The following is a 20,926-nucleotide window of genomic DNA, read 5'->3' as shown; positions in this document are numbered from 1 at the left end:
TCAGTTACTGGATGAAAGGTCTTTAATGACAGTTAAGGTAGTCACCAATCTTATTATAGGGGAAACCCAGTTCAGGCATCCTCTCTACTATTGCTAGGAGTCTTGACTGGGGCCATCCTTGTGGATTCCTTGGAATTTCCCTAGCACCTGGTTTCTCCCTAACCCCATAAATGGATCCCTCTATCAAGATATCTTTCATTGCTCTCTCACTCTGTCCCTTCCCCAACTTGACCATCCTGATACCTCATGTTCTCATCCCCTATTCCCTACCCTCTACAGTATCCCCCACCCCCAGTTTACCCAGAAGATCTTATCTATTTCCCCTTCCCAGGGAGATCCATGCATCCCTCTGGGGGTCCTCCTTGTTACCTAACTTCTCTGGAGGTGTGGATTATAGTCTGGTTATCCTTTGTTTTACATCTAGTATCCAGTTATAAGTTGAGCTCATACCATGTTTGTCTTTCATGTTTTGGGTTTCTCAGGATGGTTTTTTTGCTAGTTCCATCCAAATTTCATGATGAGATGACTGGCAATTTAAGAACCACACTCACATATCTAAATTCAGTACTGTTGATCAATAAGCCGCTTAACAGATCTACAACACCATGAAAATACCCCATTGTATTTTATTCACAATAAATAATACAGGATTTATATAATCAATTTCCTTACCATACTACATGGGTGTTATGGGGCCTTACCACCAGGCTCCCTTGCCCCTTGTTTATTATAAACTCCCAAAGTAAATACTTCCTCTTTTGTTTGTATTAGCCATAATGACCATAAGCATTCCATCTGTTTGTTTCACTTAGACCAATCTCATCAGATCTTCCTGCTTGCATTTAAGAAAGGCCTGAGGCTAAGTCACCCAATTACATCCAATCACAACTGGCCCTGTGTTGGATTTTAGGGAGATCCTAATCTAGCTACTGCACAGGCACCTCCATGAAGGCAGAAAGACTCCAGTTACCAACCCCAAATTGTTTTCTTTGAATTGGCAATCAGTAGCTGACCTTGCCTACCATAGTAAATTTAATCTTGCTTGGAAAATGTTGTCTGTGTGTTTCTGACCACTACTGGTAAGAGCCTCTGAGTTCATTCTTGCTAACATCAATATATTCGTTGTGTAGTGGGAGAGCATAGTCCTTAGGAGTTAAGCAGACCCTTTTCAAACATCATTTTGGAGCCATAAAATAGGGAATAGTCCCAAGTACCTCACAAAGGAACTTCAGGTAAAGTGCCAAATGGGTAGGAGGTGTTCGATAAATATTTTCTCTTCTGCCTCCTCTAGTTGAACCCAACCAAATTGCTCATTCAATTTGGTTACTAGTTACTCAATCTAGTTACTCAGATTTTTGGCTAATGATTAGTGAGACAGTATCAACAAGGGATGTTTCAAATCAGAATCCAGTCTCCTGGGAGGAGGCACCAATTTTGTCAGAGTTCATTCTCTGACTCAAAACCTTTCTCCTGGAAAGCCTGAAATGTTAGCAATTACAACTTCATCCCACTGTGCTGCAGTCTTGCTTCTCATTATATCGGCCATTAAAACACAAAATGTTAAGAGAGTAGATAAACATGAGCTCACTGTCGTATTTGCCTCTCACCTCGAATGAGTCTCTTACAGATGAAGGAAATAGTCATCCGTGTTTTAGACAGCGATGAGGAGAAACTGGTAACACAGCTGCTCCCCCAACCCTGAATTGTTTTCTTTGGCATTCAAAGGATTTGCCAGACAGTGTGTTTGGAATTTTGAATGAAACCACCACTCATCACAGAAAAGCCTCATCCTTGCTTCACAAATGGGAAACACTGGCCACGTTGGTCTGTTATAGCTGAGAGAGAGAGAGTGGACCAAATATCAGCTGCCTTGATTGAGGTTTGTACTTCCAGTGTGTCCCAGTGCCATTGGGCCTGATCATTCCGACACAAAAGACAACATAAATCAGTGTCTGTTGTCATTCTGAACCTGTTTGAGTTCTCCACATACACACTCTGTCTGCCTCCTCCCTCTGCTGTCCTGGCATTACTTCTGATAGAGCCTGGGAGGGGGTGCAGGAAGAACACATACTCCTAAGGCACGGCCATCCTAACAATCCTCAAAGACACTATATGGGGGATGTGATGTTTTCTCAATTTTTGATTGGCAGGTACAAACCCGAACACACTGAGAAGGTTATCTGGAACCTTCATCAAATGGCTCTTTACCTTACAACCAGTGGCCCGGAGCTTCCTAGCTCATACCACCATGGGTTATCCAGTGTCCAGCGAGGGCCGTAGGCAACTTACATGGGAGATGCCTGGACACCTTAGAGTCAGGATGATGGGGGTTATGGGATTGGATGAGGATGTGTCTGTCAAGCACCTATCTAGGTAGTTCCAGATAGAAAAGGTCATCTCTCTGTGTTGTCACAGATGACTGTGATGCAGCACATGACTGTGCCGCCAATCCTAATTGTCTTAATAATAAAAACCCTGGATCAGATACCAGGGTAAATGTTTAGACTGGATGAGGCTCAAGTAGCCTAGGGTGGCCTTGAACTCACAGAGCTCTGTCTGCCTCTGCCTCCCAAATAATGATGCACCGAGGAGGGTGTACCACTACTGCCCTGCCTTTATGTGTAACTAGTAGTTTGCTCCACATTCTGGTCCTTAGGCAAGCTCTATTTGTCACAGCACAAACAAAATGTCACCACTCTTGGTCAATAGCCCATAGAGCTTTCCTTTATTGCAGATTCCCTTGGGTTTTTCCTGTATCTCTAGGCCAAGGGTCAGAAGCTGAGCTACACCTAATCTTTTGTCAAAGTAAAACAGAAGGTTATTAAACATTCATCATTCAGCTGTAGAAAGATAAGTTGATTAACTGTCTTGCACGATGACTCTTGGTGAAAATCTTCACAATATTCTGTGCTTTTTTTGGTAGACTTTTAAGATCACCCAAAAGGCGAGTGCATAGAAAGTGACTGTTTTGATTTTTGTAACTTTTGATCAATGTTTGCCATTTCTTACCAGTATCTAAAATGCCTGGGTTTCTTGAACAGCCTTCAGTGATAGCTAAATTTGAAAGTATCTAGTAGATGTAAGCCCTCAAGAGAATTCTTCGAAACTCTTTTTTTTTTTTTTTTTTTCGAGACAGGGTTTCTCCGTAGCTTTTTGGTTCCTGTCCTTCTTCTAGAGCAGGCTCTTCTAGACCAGGCAGGCCTCGAACTCACAGAGATCCGCCTGCCTCTGCCTCCCGAGTGCTAGGATTAAAGGCATGCGCCACCACCGCCCAGCTTCTTTGTTTTTTTTTTCTTCTTTTTAAAGATTTATTTATTTACTTATTTATTTATTATATACACAGTATTCAGCCTCCATGTATGCCTGCAGGCCAGAAGAGGGCACCAGATCTCATTACAGATGGTTGTGAGCCACCATCATGTGGTTGCTGGGATTTGAACTCAGGACCTCTGGAAGAGCAGTCAGTGCTCTTAACCTCTGAGCCATCTCTCCAGCACTCGCCCAGCTTCTTTGAAACTCTTTTTTTTTTTTTTTTTTTTTGGATTTTCGAGACAGGGTTTCTCTGTGGCTTTGGAGCCTGTCCTGGAATTAGCTCTTGTAGACCAGGCTGGTCTCGAACTCACAGAGATCCGCCTGCCTCTGCCTCCCAAGTGCTGGGATTAAAGGCGTGCGCCACCACCGCCCGGCTTGAAACTCTTAATGAAAGTCCCAGATCCCACTTTTAATTTTTTTTCTAAACTGCCCCTTATTCTCGGTCTTAGAGATACACAGGAAAAGTTTCTTCTAGAAGAATGTGATTTCTTAAGGCAGAATCGTCACACTATAGTAGTGATGGATTTTATTTACTTCAGAATTCTGATGGTTGAAACAAAGAGAGGCCCTGTTTTGTTTATTTTATTTTATTAAAGCTTGCTTTTCTTATTTATTTGTGTGTGTGTGTGTTTGAGAGAAGAGAGATCCATTGCTTAAGGAAGCCAGAAGAGGACATCAAATCACCTGGAAGCAGGGCTGTAGGTAACTGTGAGCTGACATGTGAGTGCTAGGAACCTTCTCGGGTCTTCTGGAAGAGCAGCAAAGCCTCTTAGTCACTGAGTCATCTATCCAACCTTGCCATGTCTTCTTTAACAATAAGAGTTAGCAGAGCTCTGAAGGCTTTGGCTGTGTCTACACTTTCCTAAAAGCATCTGACCTACATTATCTAACTTAATCCCAAACATCCTAGTTTCACTCACGTTATAACTGAGGAGTCGAAGACGTAGAGACCAACAGTTGGGGCTGAGATAAGAGCAAAGCAGGCAGTGTTGATCTGGATAGTGTAACCCTAAAGTGTTCATAACCACTAGCTAATAATGCTTTTTTGGGTAGTGCCAAGAGTATTAGACCCAGTCATTCAACTTGAGATGTGTTTGTTTATTTAAAATCGAGAAATAAGAGTCACATTATCTCTCCATTCAAGAAACTGGACAGGTCCATCTATTTATACAATTCCAAAAGCACCGCTCACAATGTGGTTCACGTTGGCGGTCCACCCTAAGACCATGTAACATGAACCGCAAACTCGGTGTGGAGCTGTTGCCTGCTTCCTTACACAAAGCACCTTGTGCTGGTGATTCCCCCAAGTGACCCTGAAACAGTTTCAGTTTATATCTCTCCTCATTCTTAGAGGCCAAGATCAACAGTAAATGTCCCTAAATAATTTTAATCATTCCAGGACTGTTGGAATGTTCTATGAAGTAAATTAAATCGACTTCAGTCGTTTCTCTTCATTCCCTTCTTTCCTTCCTTCTTTTACATGTCAAGCAAAAATTGAACGCTAGCATTCGCAGAAACATTATCTGGAATCAGGGACAGAGTGCCTGCAGATATAAACCACTCTACTACCCCTAGGGCAGTAGAGCCCATGGTGACCTCTCGGTGCCCCTGCTGAGCTCATGAGGAGAGTGACTCACAGTCCTTTAGTGGAATGCACCTGTGAGCCCACAGCCAAAGTGCCTTCAGTTCCCATTGAGTAAGGAGAGCCACTCAGGCATTGAAATCTGACCTCACAATCTACCTGGGCTGTGCCCAGCCCTTTTATAGAGCAACAAGAGCCCATCTGCGTCACCAAAGCCAGAGTATTTCCATTATATAGTAGATTTGTTAAGAAGAACGACAAAAAAGAAAAAAAAAACATTGACTATCCCAACTTCTGCTGAATAGCTTGTGTCATTGACAAACAACACACTCCCTTTGTCTTCAGAGAGCAAAGTTCACTACAAAGGAAACTATTGACAATATCCATTGAGCAGCTGAGCAGAATGGGAGTGAGTTTTCAATGCTGGCAGCCTGTTTGCCTTGTTCCACCTCTGCTGTGTGTTTCCTTTTCTCTTAACGCAGTAGGAACGTAGCCCTCCTTCAGAACTGCATCCCTGAGACGGAGTGATGAAGGCTGATCATCCTGCTGTACTGGTCCTTTCCTAGGGACTCAGTCTGCAGGGCCACCCACCAGATTTGGGTTTCTTAGTTCACAAGCCAGCTGATAAATATTTTAGAGGAGGATTTACCAAAACCTCTTTTTATTTGCCTGTGTAATATCCCAAACAGGATTACTTGATACTTTGATCTTTGCAATATTGTGTGTTCAGTTATAAGAAACAGAAAGAGAAGGGAGGCAGGGGATGTAGGGAAGGACAGAGGGAAGGAGAAAAGGAGGAAAGAAGGAAGGAGGGAAGGAAGCAAGCTGAACAAAGAAGGGAGCAAGGGAGGAGGGAATGAAAGAATGAGGGAGAGAAGGAGGGAGGAAGGAAGGAAGGGAGGGAGGGAGGCAGGGAAGCAGGGGGGCAGGGAGGCAGGGAGGCAGGGAGGCAGGGAGGGAGGGAGGCAGGGAGAGAGGGCCGGTAGGCTACAGTTGTGGTTACAGGAATTCATGATTGTGATCCCAGCTGTTTGGCCGAGGTCTTGTTGGTACCCTAAGTTTGAGGACAGTTTAAGCTACAGAATCGCATATGAACAAACAAACATGAAACGACAAAACATTCTTAAGGACAACAGCATCTTCTAACTCTCAGAAGTAGCAGCTGTGCCTGAACATTTTCTTTAAATTATCCATATTACAAAGGCCTACCCACACCCAGTGGATACCTTACTTTGCCTCATTCGCAAAGGTAACTCCGGGGTGCTGAAATGCCATGGAAGCGCTACCTGGAAATAGTCCACATGTCTCTTGACATGAAACACCTCAGACCAGAGTTACCCTCCCTTCCCCACCCTTGGGACTCTTGCTATCCTCAACAGCCACCTTGACTCTTAGGCTCCGTCCTGCAGCCCGTGATCTTTCCACTGGCCTGTTATAATGTCTAAATACTGGGGAGGGATGCATTCAGCAGCTCCAAAATTATACAAAGAAAGCTGCGAAACTGGCAAGGAAGAAGTTTCATTAAGTGTTCAAAGCATAACATTCTGTCGACTTCAATAATTGGAAGTGAGTATTCATAAAAATTTTATGATTTACTTTTGAATAAAAACCTGGGCGATGATGACTTTTTCATTTCACAAATATTCCCAGAAATGCCAGATGACTGAAAAGGGTCCAGGACCTCCCTTAGTTATACGTATCCAATAGTAGCCACAGGACTTAAAAGCAAAATTAAACAGTCTCTTTCCAGATTACTTTCTTACAGCAAAAACAATGTATAATGGGGGAGAATGAGCCTATTTTAATCTGTGGGGAACGATAGGACACAAAGGTGTCAAAACCTGACCTCCTCATTTGTAAATTGCAACTAAAGCTAGCTTCTACCGTATGTCTTTAAAATGACTGCACTTTGATAATTTGCAGTTACCCTAAGGTGATCCTTCAGAAAAAGGTTAATGAACCATTCTCTGAGAAGCCTCTGAGTCAATAAAGGAAGTAGCTTCGGTCCTGGAGGAATCAGACTCCCTACAGAAATGTCAGCTAAAAAGGAGACTTGAATTCCACAGGCTGGGTGGGAGGATGCCTTCCTACAAGCTCTCCATATGGAATAACACTCTGCCCTGAAAATAGCATTTGGCTTTGTGTCTTCTTTTAGCTTTCCACGAAGAAACTGTGCCAAGTGCCACATCTTAGCTTCAGCTTACCCGCAGACATAGCAGAGACAGCAGCTTCTCGAAGGAGGCCGCAGACACACCAGAGCCATTTGTCTGAAGCCCGCGGTCCTGTGTTGTTTGTGGCTTTTCAGAGTCCACTGAACCCTCGGAATGAGCTGTCTGCCTTTCTTTCCAGAAGAGCACAGAATGATAGACAAGGTCGGGTTAAAGAGGGTCTACGTCGGCGCTCGCAGCCCCTTTCCCAAAACTCTTGTGAACAAATAAACAACTAAGCAAACTGTGAATATGTTAGTCTCATGGACAGTGCTGAGGAGCAGAATAAAGTTAGCTATTTTAAGGGAGGAATCAACGTAAAACATCTTTTTGAAAAAGTTGTTACTGAATAGCACATTCATTTCTGTATGTACTTCCTCATATGACAATACTTGTAAGTTTCAATTTCTGTGATGGAAATAATTAATTTTTAATGATTTCAATATCAAGCACACCAGAGAAAACTAGGGCATGGATTCTGACTCATCTAGCCTACCATTTTTACCTGAGACTCGCTCACTTTCATAGTCGGTATTTCCAAATAGTGGGTTATTTCTTCTTATACCTTGCTCATTATAAACTACATGGACTTGAATTAAGAATTATAAAGTTAAAATTACTTTTTCATTGAAATGCTGCTTCCTGTGATATCTGTGTCTTCATCTTGAGAATCAAGTTTTCCTCGGGTTGCACATGGCCTTGGTAACTGAATCTAAGTTTCCATGTGACCTCGAGTGTGCCCCTTACCATTGCCTAGACGTCAGCTGTCTCAGTAATTTGGTAGAAGAAATACTGGTGCCAAGCTTATTGGTCTGCCGAAAATGTCAGTCGAGAGATTGAGCCCAGCCAGCATCTTGCCCTGAGCCTGGTCAGCATAGGATGAACAGGGTTCCTCTGTGGTCTTCGGCTCTCTTTCTCTAGAATGACAAAGCTCACATTCTGTCCTGGTTCTTCCATTCGCCTCTCTGGGGAAGTACTGCTGGCCCCTTATTTAATGAACATGAGTTGATAGAAATGCAGGCATGCTAATCCATGAAAAACACTTCGTGATTAGTGGCTCGAAGTAGGATCAGAGAGCACTGACTGGAATACGGACTTTCCACCATGGAGACAGAGGCATCGTTCATAAGTGAATAGGTGACTGATTGGGGCATAGTCTCCCACATATACTCAGTCCCTTCTCCATGGTCCTTCAATCTGTAGCACTTTCTGGAAAAAGCATTCTGTTGAGTTGAGCTTCCAAAAGGTCTCTATTACTGTCTTGGGTGAATGGCACATTACAGAATGGCTTCCCCAGGTTAAAGCTATCTCTCCAAAATGCTAGGCAAGTACCTTTCCTTTCTAAAGAGTGATACTGCCATCAGCTAGATGACCCTCAGACCCTGCCCTACACATTGCTATTGCTTTGAGTGCATGTTTTCTATCATAAAAATATTGCAGGGTCTCTGTTTTGGCATGCACAAACACACACACACAAAAGTGGCTGGAGCAATTTGTAGGAATAGAGGTTTATGAAAAGGAAAATAACAAGAATCAGTTTCAGAAGTTTAGTTCTAGTTATGAAGCAAATGCTACAAAAATACAGAGGAAGGAAATCATCTCAAAGAGCAGATGTTGAATGTCAAAGAAAACATATTGAAATGTGTGGCCAGGGATGAGCTGACCATACTCATGCGCCACTTCCCTCAACAAGAGCAGGGAGATGTTATCAAGATGTGTCAAAGGCTTATCCACCACTGGTGACCAGGGGTTTGTTCTGTTGTCAAATAAACAACCCGAGAAGCAGACACTCGAGTAGTAGTAGTGGTTCCGGCAGTAGAGCTATAACTTCAGTAGTAATTACTCTGAACACAAAAGTCAAGAAACAAAGCCTGCTTTCAGGAAACTCCCAAGATTATTGGGATCTAAGCATCTCCTCGGGACAGATCCGTTAGCCTGAGTTCCTTAGTTCCCACCGAGTGAACTGAAGATAACTTAGTGATTCTGAAGAGTATCCTCCAGAAGGAGTGTAGCACTGATATCTGGGGAAGGAGAATCCAGAGTTAATTCCTGAGGAAGAATAGAGGTAAAAGCCAGAGGAGTAATCCTGCCAGAGAAGGGCCAGCACACATCTGAAGGGAAGGGTGGGGGTAGGGGCGGACCAGCTTTTGCATCAACCTCACAGAATCTGAAAGGTAGCTATTTTCTGGAAACATCTGCAAACAACATAAACAAAATTTATGTCCGGGGTGATGCTGAATGAGGGTGGGCACATAGTAGAAATTTTAATTTCCTACACAAAGGGGCATGGAAGGGACTTTGTGAGAAATAGTGCATGTTTTTTTTAAAAAAAAAAAATCAGAAAATGTAATGTATCATCAGTGTCTTTGAAAGATAACTCAATTTGGGAAATAAGTTTGATGTAGAAACGGGGAGATGGGAAAACTATACATGATGAATTTTATAAAGGTAATCAGAACTTTGAGTATAAACTAAGATAAAAGCATAAGATAATGATTTTAATCCAAACACTAATGTAATATTTGTGTGAAACAGTAGCACTCACTTTTAAGTTTAGGCCCGCTTTCCTCACAATTGCATTGGTTCTTCTTTCCAAGCATATTTTTAATAGCAAGTATTATTCAACTGAGTGCTTAGTATACGTCCAGCAGTGTGCTAAAGTTGTATGTGTTCCTTTATCCTCGTAAAATTCCATTTTATCTCCACTTCATAGCTGAGGCAGCAGGGATAGAGAGAAAGTTAAACAGTATTTGAGATAAACCATCAGCGCTTGGGAGAGTCTAACATTAGATTCAGACAGTCTGACTCCGCATCATTTTCTTACCGTATCCGAAAGACTCTTTCTAATAGCTAAGCATCATCTCAAAGAGCAGATGTTTTATGTCCAAGAAAAGGTGCTTGAAATGTGTGCCAGGGATGAGCTGACCACACTAATGTGCCACTTCCCTTAGCGAGAGCAGGGAGATATTGTCAAAGAAAGGAATTACAGAGCTCTGAAGAAAGTTTGGATTCTACTTTTTTTCCATACTTATTACTTGAGGGCTTGCATTATCATTGAAACTTCCTTGAACAGTTTTGATAGGTTATTTTTCAAACCTGATTTTAATGAAAACTGCAAATTTTCTCACAGTGATAGAAAAGAAGGGACCCATTTGTAACAATGATCTATAAACTAAATACAAATATATATTTATATTATTCTGATATATAGTCTACTCAATATATGTTATTTTTGCTTTTATATTCTTGGACTGATATCAGGAGTTAGAAATCACTCGATTAAACATAGATGACCATTAGGGCCTCAGAATGGTGATATTACAATACTATTATCATGGTATGCACTAAAAATGAACATATTTAGACAATAGTGGAGGGGTGTGTGTCTTAAAATACTAAGCATTGGTCAAGGCAAAGATGTTTCCTCTTCAAAGTCAATCAAATAACTGGTAGAAAATTAGTGAAAATAACTCTGAGATCCCATCCAGTTCCACTTAGAATATTTATTAGTCAAATTTGTAGAAACAAAAAGAAGAGATGATGGTTGCCAGGGCCCAGGAGAAGAGGTACTAGGAAGCTGGTGTGTAATGGGCACAAGTATTCAGTTAGTCACGTGATATCTGGAGATGGATAGTGAAGATGGCCTCACAGCAGTTAAGATGTATATAGCACCACCAAACAATGGACATAGAAAAGTTAAACTGTAAACTTGTAAAATAGCAATAACAAATTACTATGTAGGAACTAGAAAGGTGGCCCAGGAGTTAAGAGCCCTTGCTATTCTTCCCAAGGACCCATGTTCAGTTCTTAGTACCACACTAGATAGCTCACAACCATCTGTAACTCCGGCTCCGGGGCATCTGTCAACCCTGCCCCCCACAGGCACCAGCACCCACGCACACAAACCCACATGCAAATGCATGCTCCCACACATAATGAAAAAGAATAAAAAGAAAATCTTTAAGAACTTTCCCACTGAACTATACTTGAGATCCCAATGGAGCTATATGATAAAGAAAAGTTTAAAGTAGTTAAGCTGTGGGAGACAGAGTGATGGCTTACGTTTGAAATGAATCTTATGTGTTTCTAACTTTTTACAGTGGAAAATAGATTTTGCTTTTCTCATTTTGCTCTAAAAGGATCAGTCAAAGTAATAGTGCCCCCACAAAGGAAAGCAAAGCAAAGCAACAAAAACGACACTTTGAGAAAGCTAGGAGATGTCTGTAATTTCTAACCAGTGTGTGTGTGTGTGTGTGAGTGTGTGTGAGTGTGTGTGTGTGTGCGTGTGTGTGTGCATGAGCACATAAGGAAATGGGCAATGACATAACTAAATAAAGGGTAACACAATGGAGAAGGCTGAGCTACCCCCAATACTGCAAATAAAACTTGGAAGATGTTTGATTCAAATAAAGAGGAAATAACGATGGGTATATAATATGCTCTTATCTACAGGCCCTTACTGTTTCTCAGCATGGAGAGTTTACATTGCTTCTCTTTTCAGAAAGAACAGATTCAAAGATACTAGCCCAAGGAAGCAAGGTACTCATGCAAACAGGAGAACTAAACGATTGTGCTCAAATGCATCACTGGTATCTCTAGAACTATCTCCTCTCACACAAGAAGCAATTATAAGTGGGTATATATCCTGTTCTAGAAAAATAGGACTGTGCCAAAATGGGTAGCCTCACAAATAGGAGAAGACTCTGGTTATAGGCACATGTGCGTGCGCGCGCACACACACACACACAAACATACACACACACAACATGGAGAAAAGTTTGGAGATAAGCTATAACTAGCTCAAAATTTTTAAACAAATTATTGGTTGATTTTGTGCATAAAAATATTTTTATTTCTCCCTTGAGGGGATGTGATAGGTCCTTAAGAATATATACACTACTTTAAACCTAACATGCAGAGTATGACATGCTAGCATTGAGGAAGGAATTGACATGTAATACTGATAGCTTTATAAAATGACATTTTATAAAAAAGCAAGAAGTCTAAAGGTAGCCTTCAAAATATAGTATTCTGGGCTTCCTAGGAATTTGATAATTTAGGAATCTGTTATATTGCCTCGAGTTGTGTGTATAGGAAATGTGATTAGATAGAGGCCAATAAGTAGCAACTCAAAATTCCCCTCCACAAAAGGAAAATGACATGGTTCTTCTCAGTAACAAGGAAATGTTGCAAGAGTTCAAAGTAACTTGGTCATTAAGGTTCAGACACAGTGCAGAATGCCAGGAAGCTGTAATAACGGATATCCATGGTCATTTTTCCTAAGGAGGTGACTTGACATATCTGCAGGTCAGAACTTCATTACATAAGACAGGCTTGAATAGTTAGCTCAGAATATGGTTCTACCATGACACCTGTGCTTGACAGTTTGGAAAGTGGATGGTGTCTACTATAACCCGAAAGTAGAAGTTTACTGAGAAGTCAGAAGACCAGACATTAGATAGAACACTGTAACGTGAAGATTATCTGGGAAAAACTAGATTGTGTGGTAAAAATCACTCCTTAATATCTCCTTGAGCTGGTGTAAGTTGATGTCTCATATTTAATTCATGTTATTGACAAATGTCAGTTTCAGAAGCTCCACCCATCATTAAACGATAAGAGAAATAAACCATATCTGCAGGTGCATCTAGTCTATGGGAATGCTGGAGATTTCCCTCAAGAGCTTTGCAGTGCATTGTGGGTCCTAGTAGCTGTGTCTGAGAGATGTTAGGTAATTTAAAAATAATATTTTTCTGTTAGTGTTCAGTTGTATTTTGGAGAAAACGTAATGGCCATTTTCAGAATAAATAAAAGTATTTTCTAAATTTAGCTTAAATTCCAAAAATGAGTCAGCATAGATACAAATATCAGTAATGATATAAGTGGGGGTCCAAATGAAAGAAATTTGAAGAACATCATATTACATGGTGTTTTCATTCAACAAGATATAGATAGGGGGGACCCATTAAATTTTCCCACCCCTAATAATCCATCAAAGGACAGTAACAAGTAATTAGAAGGCGAGCTACACAACACTATGCTACCAAGTTGATGAGAGAAGCGGAGACAATGGCAACTTCTCATCAACTCTGACTCCCCCACACTCTGTAGACAAAGGCATGTGCTTCATAAGGCCCAGTTCTCCCCACCCGGGCATCCTTGCCAACCTGTGCATCATCATGCATTGTGTAAAACACGGGTGTTGTATCCCCTTGATTTGGAACAGGCATGCAGATATCTAAATTGTGTTTTAGAAATTTCAGTGGAGAAAAAAATAGGATAGGAACAGCATTTAATCAAGAGTTAAGTTCCACTCTGTTTTATTTTAATTTGGTCACTTCCTTTACTGTTAGCAGTAGAAGCCTACAAAAAAAAAAAATCTCTTCAGGCTGAAGAGACAAATCGCTTCTCCTTTATATTGGCAAAAATTCTATGCCATTCCATGGAGCTGGTTAGTTGCATGTGTTTTAAGAGTCCTGGCTTAGGACCTGTTTCTGGGTGGGTGGGAAGGATGTACGAGAGCCTTTATGGGGTTGGACCTCGGTGTTCCATAGAGGCCCAGCCGTTAGGTGGTAGGGCCTTCTGAGAAAGGTTTTTGGACTCTGGGGGTAAGTGTAGATAAGTAAGTCACAGGTGCTACTTCTGCAGCATGTGTGGCGAAGAAGGGTGTGACAGCAAAGTAAGTAATCTCACTGGGACAGTGTCCTCTCAGGGGAGCCAAGACCATGGGGGTTATTGCTTCTGGAGAGCTTAGCCCACAGGGCTCAGACACTGCGCTCTCTGGTCCTTGTCATCTTTGTAAAGGACAACCAGCAAATGTTTGGTAAACCCTAAAACAAGAAAAACGGTTTTTACAAACGAGGAGGAACTGATTCATTTTACTTGGACTGGAGCTTTTCCTCCTCTTAGCCACTTTCACATTCCCAAAATAAAGAAGGTAAACCTTCCCTAAACACTTCTCTCCCCCATCACACGTTAGGCTAGTCGCTTCATTAGCTTCTTTGGAATTTCTAGAACTATGTGTTTAGGTAGCTTGCATGAAATATAAGGAAGTATGAGGAATACACTAGACATGGGTCAGGACTGAAAAGATCCAAATGTCCCTGGGTGGTACGGGAAAACCGAAAGGCTTATGGAGAGAAGTATGTGAGAAGTTTATTGACATTTGCTTTAGGAAGCCTGAGAACCTCCATAGAGGACAAAATCAAAATGCACGCTGGGGTGTGAAGGGTTTGTTATTGTAATAAGTGGCCCCCATCTCCGCCGGACTTTGTTCTTTCTACATCAATTTTCCAAGCTGTTTGGGTGGGTCAGCCACACTCCAACATCCTGTCTCCAAATGCTAAATAAATACCAAGTTCACGTCAGACTAGGGAAGCCAGGCATGGCTAATGTCACTGAAGATTCAGAATGCTTATTTTCACTTGATAATTCACCTTCAACATAATTGAAGTTGGCATACCCAGAGGAACATATATCCTTTGTGTAAATGTCCAGAGAAGTAGACAAGGCGAGGGGAATGTTCCTTTGTCAGCCGCTGGAGCATCTGGAACTAGCTTGCAGTGTAGGTACCATGATAGAAGAGTTCTTTTTTTCTTAATATTTTGAAAATCTTAATTAAAATATAATTACAATATCCCCCTTCCTATCTTTCAACCCCCTCCCATGCTTCCCTTGCTTTCTCTCAAAATCTTTTACTTAGATTATTATTGTTACATATTTATAAGCACAAATGTATATAAAATACTACCTCCTGGTTCCATTCAGGATTGCTTACTTATATGTATATGATTTCAGGGCTCACCAATTGGCATTGTACCAGCAATTATTTCAGATGCCACCTGTGGGCAGGTTCGATTCTTGAAAATAATAAAGGTTGGGCAGGATACAAAAGCTTCATACTTTACTGAAGGACTGCTAAGGATTAGCCAGTCTAAGTCTGCATATGCAAATCAAAGGCATTCCATGTCATTGTTTTTAAAATTAGCTTTAAAAAATAGCAAGAGTACGCATAGACACTTTCCTTCCAAGGTTACAGTAGATTTTTTTCAGTATAAATACCCCATCAGCTCCTCATCCAAGGCAGTCTGTTTCCAGAAGCTTTGCTGAATTTCCAAGGGACATCCACATCTCTGTACCAGCCTAAAGCGTGACTTTTTCTTTTTAATGTGTTGGAAAGGAATTTCTGCTAAGTCTTCAAATCCTCCCAACTTTGGTCTTGAAGAAAAATTTCAGCGTTCCATGATTCCATGTGGTACTTTCTTTTGTATTTGATAAAAAAAGGAAACTCCAGTGGTGCGTACCTTCTAAAGGTGCTCAGGGAGGAAGGTTTTCCAGGAGTAGCACAGACAACTGCTTTTCTAGAGGAGGGCTTGGCTTTGAAAGTCTCCTTGCTCTGCCGTCTGCGTGGCCGCTTTGCACTCCTGCCTTCTGGATTCAGAGTTCCGCCCCTTTGCTTTGTAAGTCAGCAATTGACCAGGCCCGGTTGGGCGCTTTTTTTTTCCCCTTTCTCACTTCCCTGCGATGTTTTGAACTGCCTTCTCACAGACGTCATTCAGCCCTTGAGGAATAGTTTCTGCCTGGTGGGTGAGACTGGATGGTAGTTCTCATTCACAAAGACTTGCAGAGGGAGTCCTCAGAGGACACAGCGGAAACTGGTTTGGCAGGTACCTCGACCCACCCAGCCCACCTAGCTGCTCTCCTCCTGCGACCCCCTTTCCTCCACGGAGAGCATTGTCTGTCGTCGTCCCCCCCACCCGCGGCTGGTCGCCCTAAACTGAAACTTCCTTGACAGCTCGCCCTCTGGGTGTCACCCAGCTGCCAGGCACTTTTTTTTTTTTTTTTTTTTTACCTGAGTGAGGCTTGGGGAAAACCTCTAAGTCCGTCGTTATGGAATTGCAAAAAGGAGATTAAGTGACCCATTCGCTGAGCTGGCTTCCCTTGTGACCCAGATGGAGAAGCGATTCAAAATCCAGTTCCTCTGTTGGCAAGGCAGGCAGAGAAGGAACTCCCTTCGGAAGAGCCCGGGGCTTGGGCATGAAGCAGGAAAGCCCGCCGGCTGCCTGCAACACTGAGCTGAGACAGGAGACAGCCTCCCCGACCCTGGAAAACCTTCAAAGCCTTCTTTGTGGCAAGCTAGCTGATGTGTATTGATCAGAAGACTTGAACATTTTTTTTCTCCGTCTCCCCTCTTCAAAATGAGCATTATTATGAAGCCGAGATCCAGGTCCACAAGTTCCCTGAGGACTACGGAGGCAGTCTGGTAACGTGTTTCTCTCCCACTCCCCCTACTTCTTTCTCCCTCTTCCCCTTAAGACTGACGGACAACTCAAGTACTTAGTAATTGCTGAGGAGGTGTGATGCTAAAGCTTTGGGGAAGAATGTATTTAATTGGCAGCTAACTTACTCTTTATTTCCCTCCTTAACCTGCCCTATATAAAAAGGTGTGTGTGTGTGTTTAACTCCTTGTGTACCATAGCAATTTATCTAAGAGTCACTTTTAAGGAAGGGAAGAAAGTGGTGGTTTTTAAAAATGAAAGTTTACCAGCGTTCACCTCTGATTTGGGTGGGTGGTGTGTTTTCTCACCTTTTTTTTTTTTTTTTTTTTTTTTTTTTTTGAGTACTGCAAAAATTGCCTTGGGTGCTGGCAAGGGTTAGGAGTTAATGAGGCTAGAAAGCTTTCATGACTTAATAGAAAAGCGCCTGGAACACAGAACCATGTGGCTAAACCCACATCGAGTTCTTTACCATTCAATTGTCTCATCTTTATTTATTAATATGTTTAGGGTAATATAAGAGTTTTACTTTAATGAAATATAAGTCCGTTTCAATTTAGTCTAATAAACGTTCTGCTCTTTTCCCCCTAATTCTACTTTGATATGCTCATACACATATGATGCTTTAAAAAAAACTTCCTATTAAAGTTAGTTTTGCTTTTCGCTTTTTATAGAATTCTTTATGGCAACTTCAGAGGAAAATATTATGGATTGTTTACATTAACAGTTGTAAAGGAACAATTCAGTTCACTTCTTTGATGTAGGAACAATCACACTGGATAAGGGAAATACAATCAGAGACTAAGGTAGAATCAGGCAGTCAGTAAGACCTAGGATGTATTATGTAAGCAAACAAACTCACAACTGAATACATAAATTATTTGCATAGGATAGCTAACTCTTGTTTACATGGGTGGCTAATTGTTCCCTGCTATTATACTAGCCCATAGACGGACAACAAGAATGCCCCCCTCAGTTGTGTTTCTGTAAATTTTAATAAATTCAAAAAGACCAATATATCTTTTATAACATTTTTCAGCCCTACTCAAAGAACATCCCATAATGATGAGTTGATTGAATGAAAACTTATAACTGGAGATATACTTGCAAGGTCCTTTTCTGGCAACCTCTCCCTACAAAATAGTTACTGGGAAATGCATAAAATCCTTTTATAAATTTATGTAGCTGGTGGAAACCACTGCCATAAGCAGCCATATATAAGCGGGTCTCACACATTTCTGATTTATATCTCAAATAAGTGAAAAAGAAGCAAGATCTCAGTTAAACAAATAGCACTGAGGCTTATTTTTAGCTCCAGGGCTCAGTTGACAATAACTTATTTATTGCAACTGGCAGTAGTTACAAGCATGGTCGGTCTTTGTGTTTTAGTGATTGCCACAGACTATTTTTGACCATAGCGATTCTGTTAAGTTGTATGAGATAAACCAACAGGTAGAGACACAATTCAAAATACACATGAAAATATTGACTTTTTCATGACTCCGTTCTTCCACTTAACTTCTAAACTTCTACATGGCGTTGCTATCAAAGTGATTTTTGTATAATAACTAAATGTCACTAAATACTAGTGATCCCTAACTATAGCTGTGCACTACAAAAACATTTCTGGTTAAACTTACCTCCACCAGAGAGTATTGATTAACTGCTTGAATATATCACTGGATACTTCAAGTAACTTGGACTGAGGGTGTGTGTCATAGACTATAAACATAATTCTACCATTCTACACACACACACACACACATGTACACATACTCATGCTCCATTACTTAAATTTTAACCTCTCTCTCTCTCTCTCTCTCTCTCTCTCTCTCTCTCTCTCTCTCTCTCTCTCTCTCTCTTTCTCTCTCTCTCTCTACCTCTCCACCAGGCTTGGCAAGCTTAGCTGGGCAATGTTGCCATTCTAGGTCCTTAGCCATCTTGTCCTTTCGTAATTGAGTTTACATGATAGAAACTTGTTAATTTACCTTTTATCCTTTTTTCATTCCAGTCAGTATTTATTTATTTATTTATTTATTTATTTATTTATTTATGAAACTATTTTGACTACACCATCTTGCTTTGGTTATGTAACTTCATTGACCCACTTTCTACAAATCTGCCTACTTTTCTCTGGAATGTCCCAAACCCAAACATGACCGTTAGAAAGTTTTTACCTGTCTTAAGCTCTTATCCAGTGCTTCCGATGACACTCTGCTGTGTTCTCCCTATCTGCTGCCCCCTGTGTTCTGTAACCGGCCATCCACTCTCAGTTGCCTTAATCAGCCCAGACCTGTGGTGTGGTCATAGTGATTGCCTGACAAATTCACAGTATTTCACACTCTCCTTTTATGCCACTTATTGAAAAGGTCGATCTTTGTTATAATTAAAGCTTTATAAATTAAAGAAAAAACCTTGAAAATCTTCTACTGGTGTTCTTGTAATGCGTGTCACAGGTTTTAAGTTTAAATAAAAAGGGTTGCATATTCATTCAATGACTGCTTATTGAATACCCCTGATACATCACGTTCCAGCAGAAAGTGACTATGGCCCGGATTCTCAAACATTCCTCTAACACTTTTACAGCATGAGTTGAGAAAAGTTTGATATATAAACTTTCTTGTTCTCATAAATGTAATAAAAATAGCAAGTTCATTGGTGGGGCTTTATATTTCATTTCCTATTGCTTCAATATTGGTATTCATTCTTCAATTCTGTGTATTAAAATATGACATTTCCTTTTTTGAGATTTATTTATTCTTATTCGCATTTGTGTTTTGCCTGCATCTATGTCTGAGTAATGCTGCCAGGTCCCCAGAACTAGAGATATAGACAGGGACAGTTGTGAGCTGTCATGTGGGTACTGGGACTTGAACCTGGGTCCTCTGGAAGAACAGCCAGTGCTCTTATCTAGTGAGCACTTCACTTCCATAAATATTTGAACTTTACATGTCGCAAATGTTGATTTACTTCATAGCAAAATCATATGATTTCATTCCTTGAAACTGTTACAGTACTTCTTTCATAAGCATATTCCAAGAACATGTATTAGTTTAATTAAGATGCATGATTTAGTTTAGGAAAAAGGACAAAACTATTCATTAGCCTTCAAACCACAAGTAACCACTTGTAAATAAAACTGCCTTGGTTCTTACCCAGCTGTCAGGAACCTCCAGTGTTAGCCAGTATATTTAAGATCATTACGTAACCTAGTGGAAGAGCTTCAGACCTTAAACAAGACTGCAGCTTTATGAAATAAATTTTAAGCTGATCCTGGAACATATAAAATTATACTTATGTGCAAAACGGCGTGGAAGCCCATATTCCAACATTTTGGTAGTGGTTATTTTATAGAGTAAAAAAGATAGGAGCAGAAGTTGGGAGACTGCGGACTTTTCGCTGTGATTCTGTATTCCATAGCCTCTTTTTCATGGGGAAAATACCACACAAAAAACTTTTGTTTAAAATTAGGTTATGCATTTAAACAAGCTAAGTTTTATATATTCATATATATATATATTTCTTCTTATATAAAGAAATATATTTTATTATATAAATTTGTGTGTGTGTGTATATATATATATGTACATATATATACATATATATATATATATACGTATATATATATAGCCAGTTTTCCCAGGGTTCAAAATTGGTAAGCATCTGAAGAAAAGAACTGATAAAATTTTGAATCATATCACAGTTCAGACCAATAAATGATTGCACGTTGGTTTTTTTATTTGTTCTCTTCGCCTAAGGTCATAAAATTTCAGGTTGGTTGAACACTGTTATTTTGGTTTGAAGACCACAGGGGAAAACACACACACACACACATACACACACACATTTGTTTAGACTAGCATGGCTAGTTTTATAATTGAGTATTTTTTAAAAAGAGAGAGAGAGATGTAGCATCACTGATTAATATGTTGACGGAGAACGTAATTATAGGCCCCTCGCTTGCTCTCATCTGCTCTTATTCCAATTTAGCTTGCATGCTGTGTGGAGTTGCCAATGCTGCTCCTGTCCTCTTGCTTAAGACTTTAACAGATGACGGTTGTCCTGTTTCTCTAGCAACGCCACTTCTTGCTTCTATTTCATAGAGGGCCTTTCATGAACGTGGGCACTGGGGAATTTAACATATAATGTAACACTATAAACCATTAAAAGCTGGGAGTGGGAATAGCTGAAGTCTACAGATGAGAAAATGACATGGGCCAGGCCCTGTAAATCGCACTTTGCATAGGAGCCATGGAGCGGACCCCAAGCGTGTCCATTTGAAAGCTAATGTTCTTTTCACATCAGCAGGTTGTTTCCCTCTACTGTCTGTGTCATTAGCATTTTTGGTGACTACAGAATTGGCCATCTGGCGAGTACAGCTTCAGTGTACCACAAACTGATGGCAGTTTTCTTCTCCGGAGTATGGTGGCGGACGGATTTGAGGCTAGTGTTGCGAATGGTGTGAAAGGCCGTGGTAGTTCCATCATTTCAGCTTATATAGTCTGTGTGGCAATGAATAAGGTCACCCGTGGCTCACCAGGGGGCATACT

The 20,926-nt window shown here is 40.9% G+C and overlaps 1 protein-coding gene across 5 annotated transcripts in view; it reads left to right on the top strand.

Moving 5' to 3' along the window:
• The window catches only part of Pde4d (phosphodiesterase 4D), an 821,324-nt gene that overhangs the window by 540,107 nt on the left and 260,291 nt on the right, over window positions 1-20,926 (top strand). Inside the window, exon 1 of one of the 5 annotated variants that reach the window (XM_057790017.1) lies at window positions 15,976-16,363. The exons of the other annotated variants lie outside the window; for them this stretch is intronic. Coding sequence (XP_057646000.1) covers window positions 16,299-16,363 — 65 coding nt within the window. The 5' untranslated portion in view covers window positions 15,976-16,298. Of the gene's footprint in view, window positions 1-15,975; window positions 16,364-20,926 lie in introns of those variants that run through there. 5 annotated transcript variants of the gene reach the window in all.

This window comes from Chionomys nivalis, chromosome 15, assembly GCF_950005125.1.
Source record: "Chionomys nivalis chromosome 15, mChiNiv1.1, whole genome shotgun sequence".
NCBI lineage: Eukaryota > Metazoa > Chordata > Mammalia > Rodentia > Cricetidae > Chionomys > Chionomys nivalis.
The sequence above is the reverse complement of the archived record's forward strand: the minus strand, read 5'-3'. Positions and strand labels throughout refer to the sequence as shown.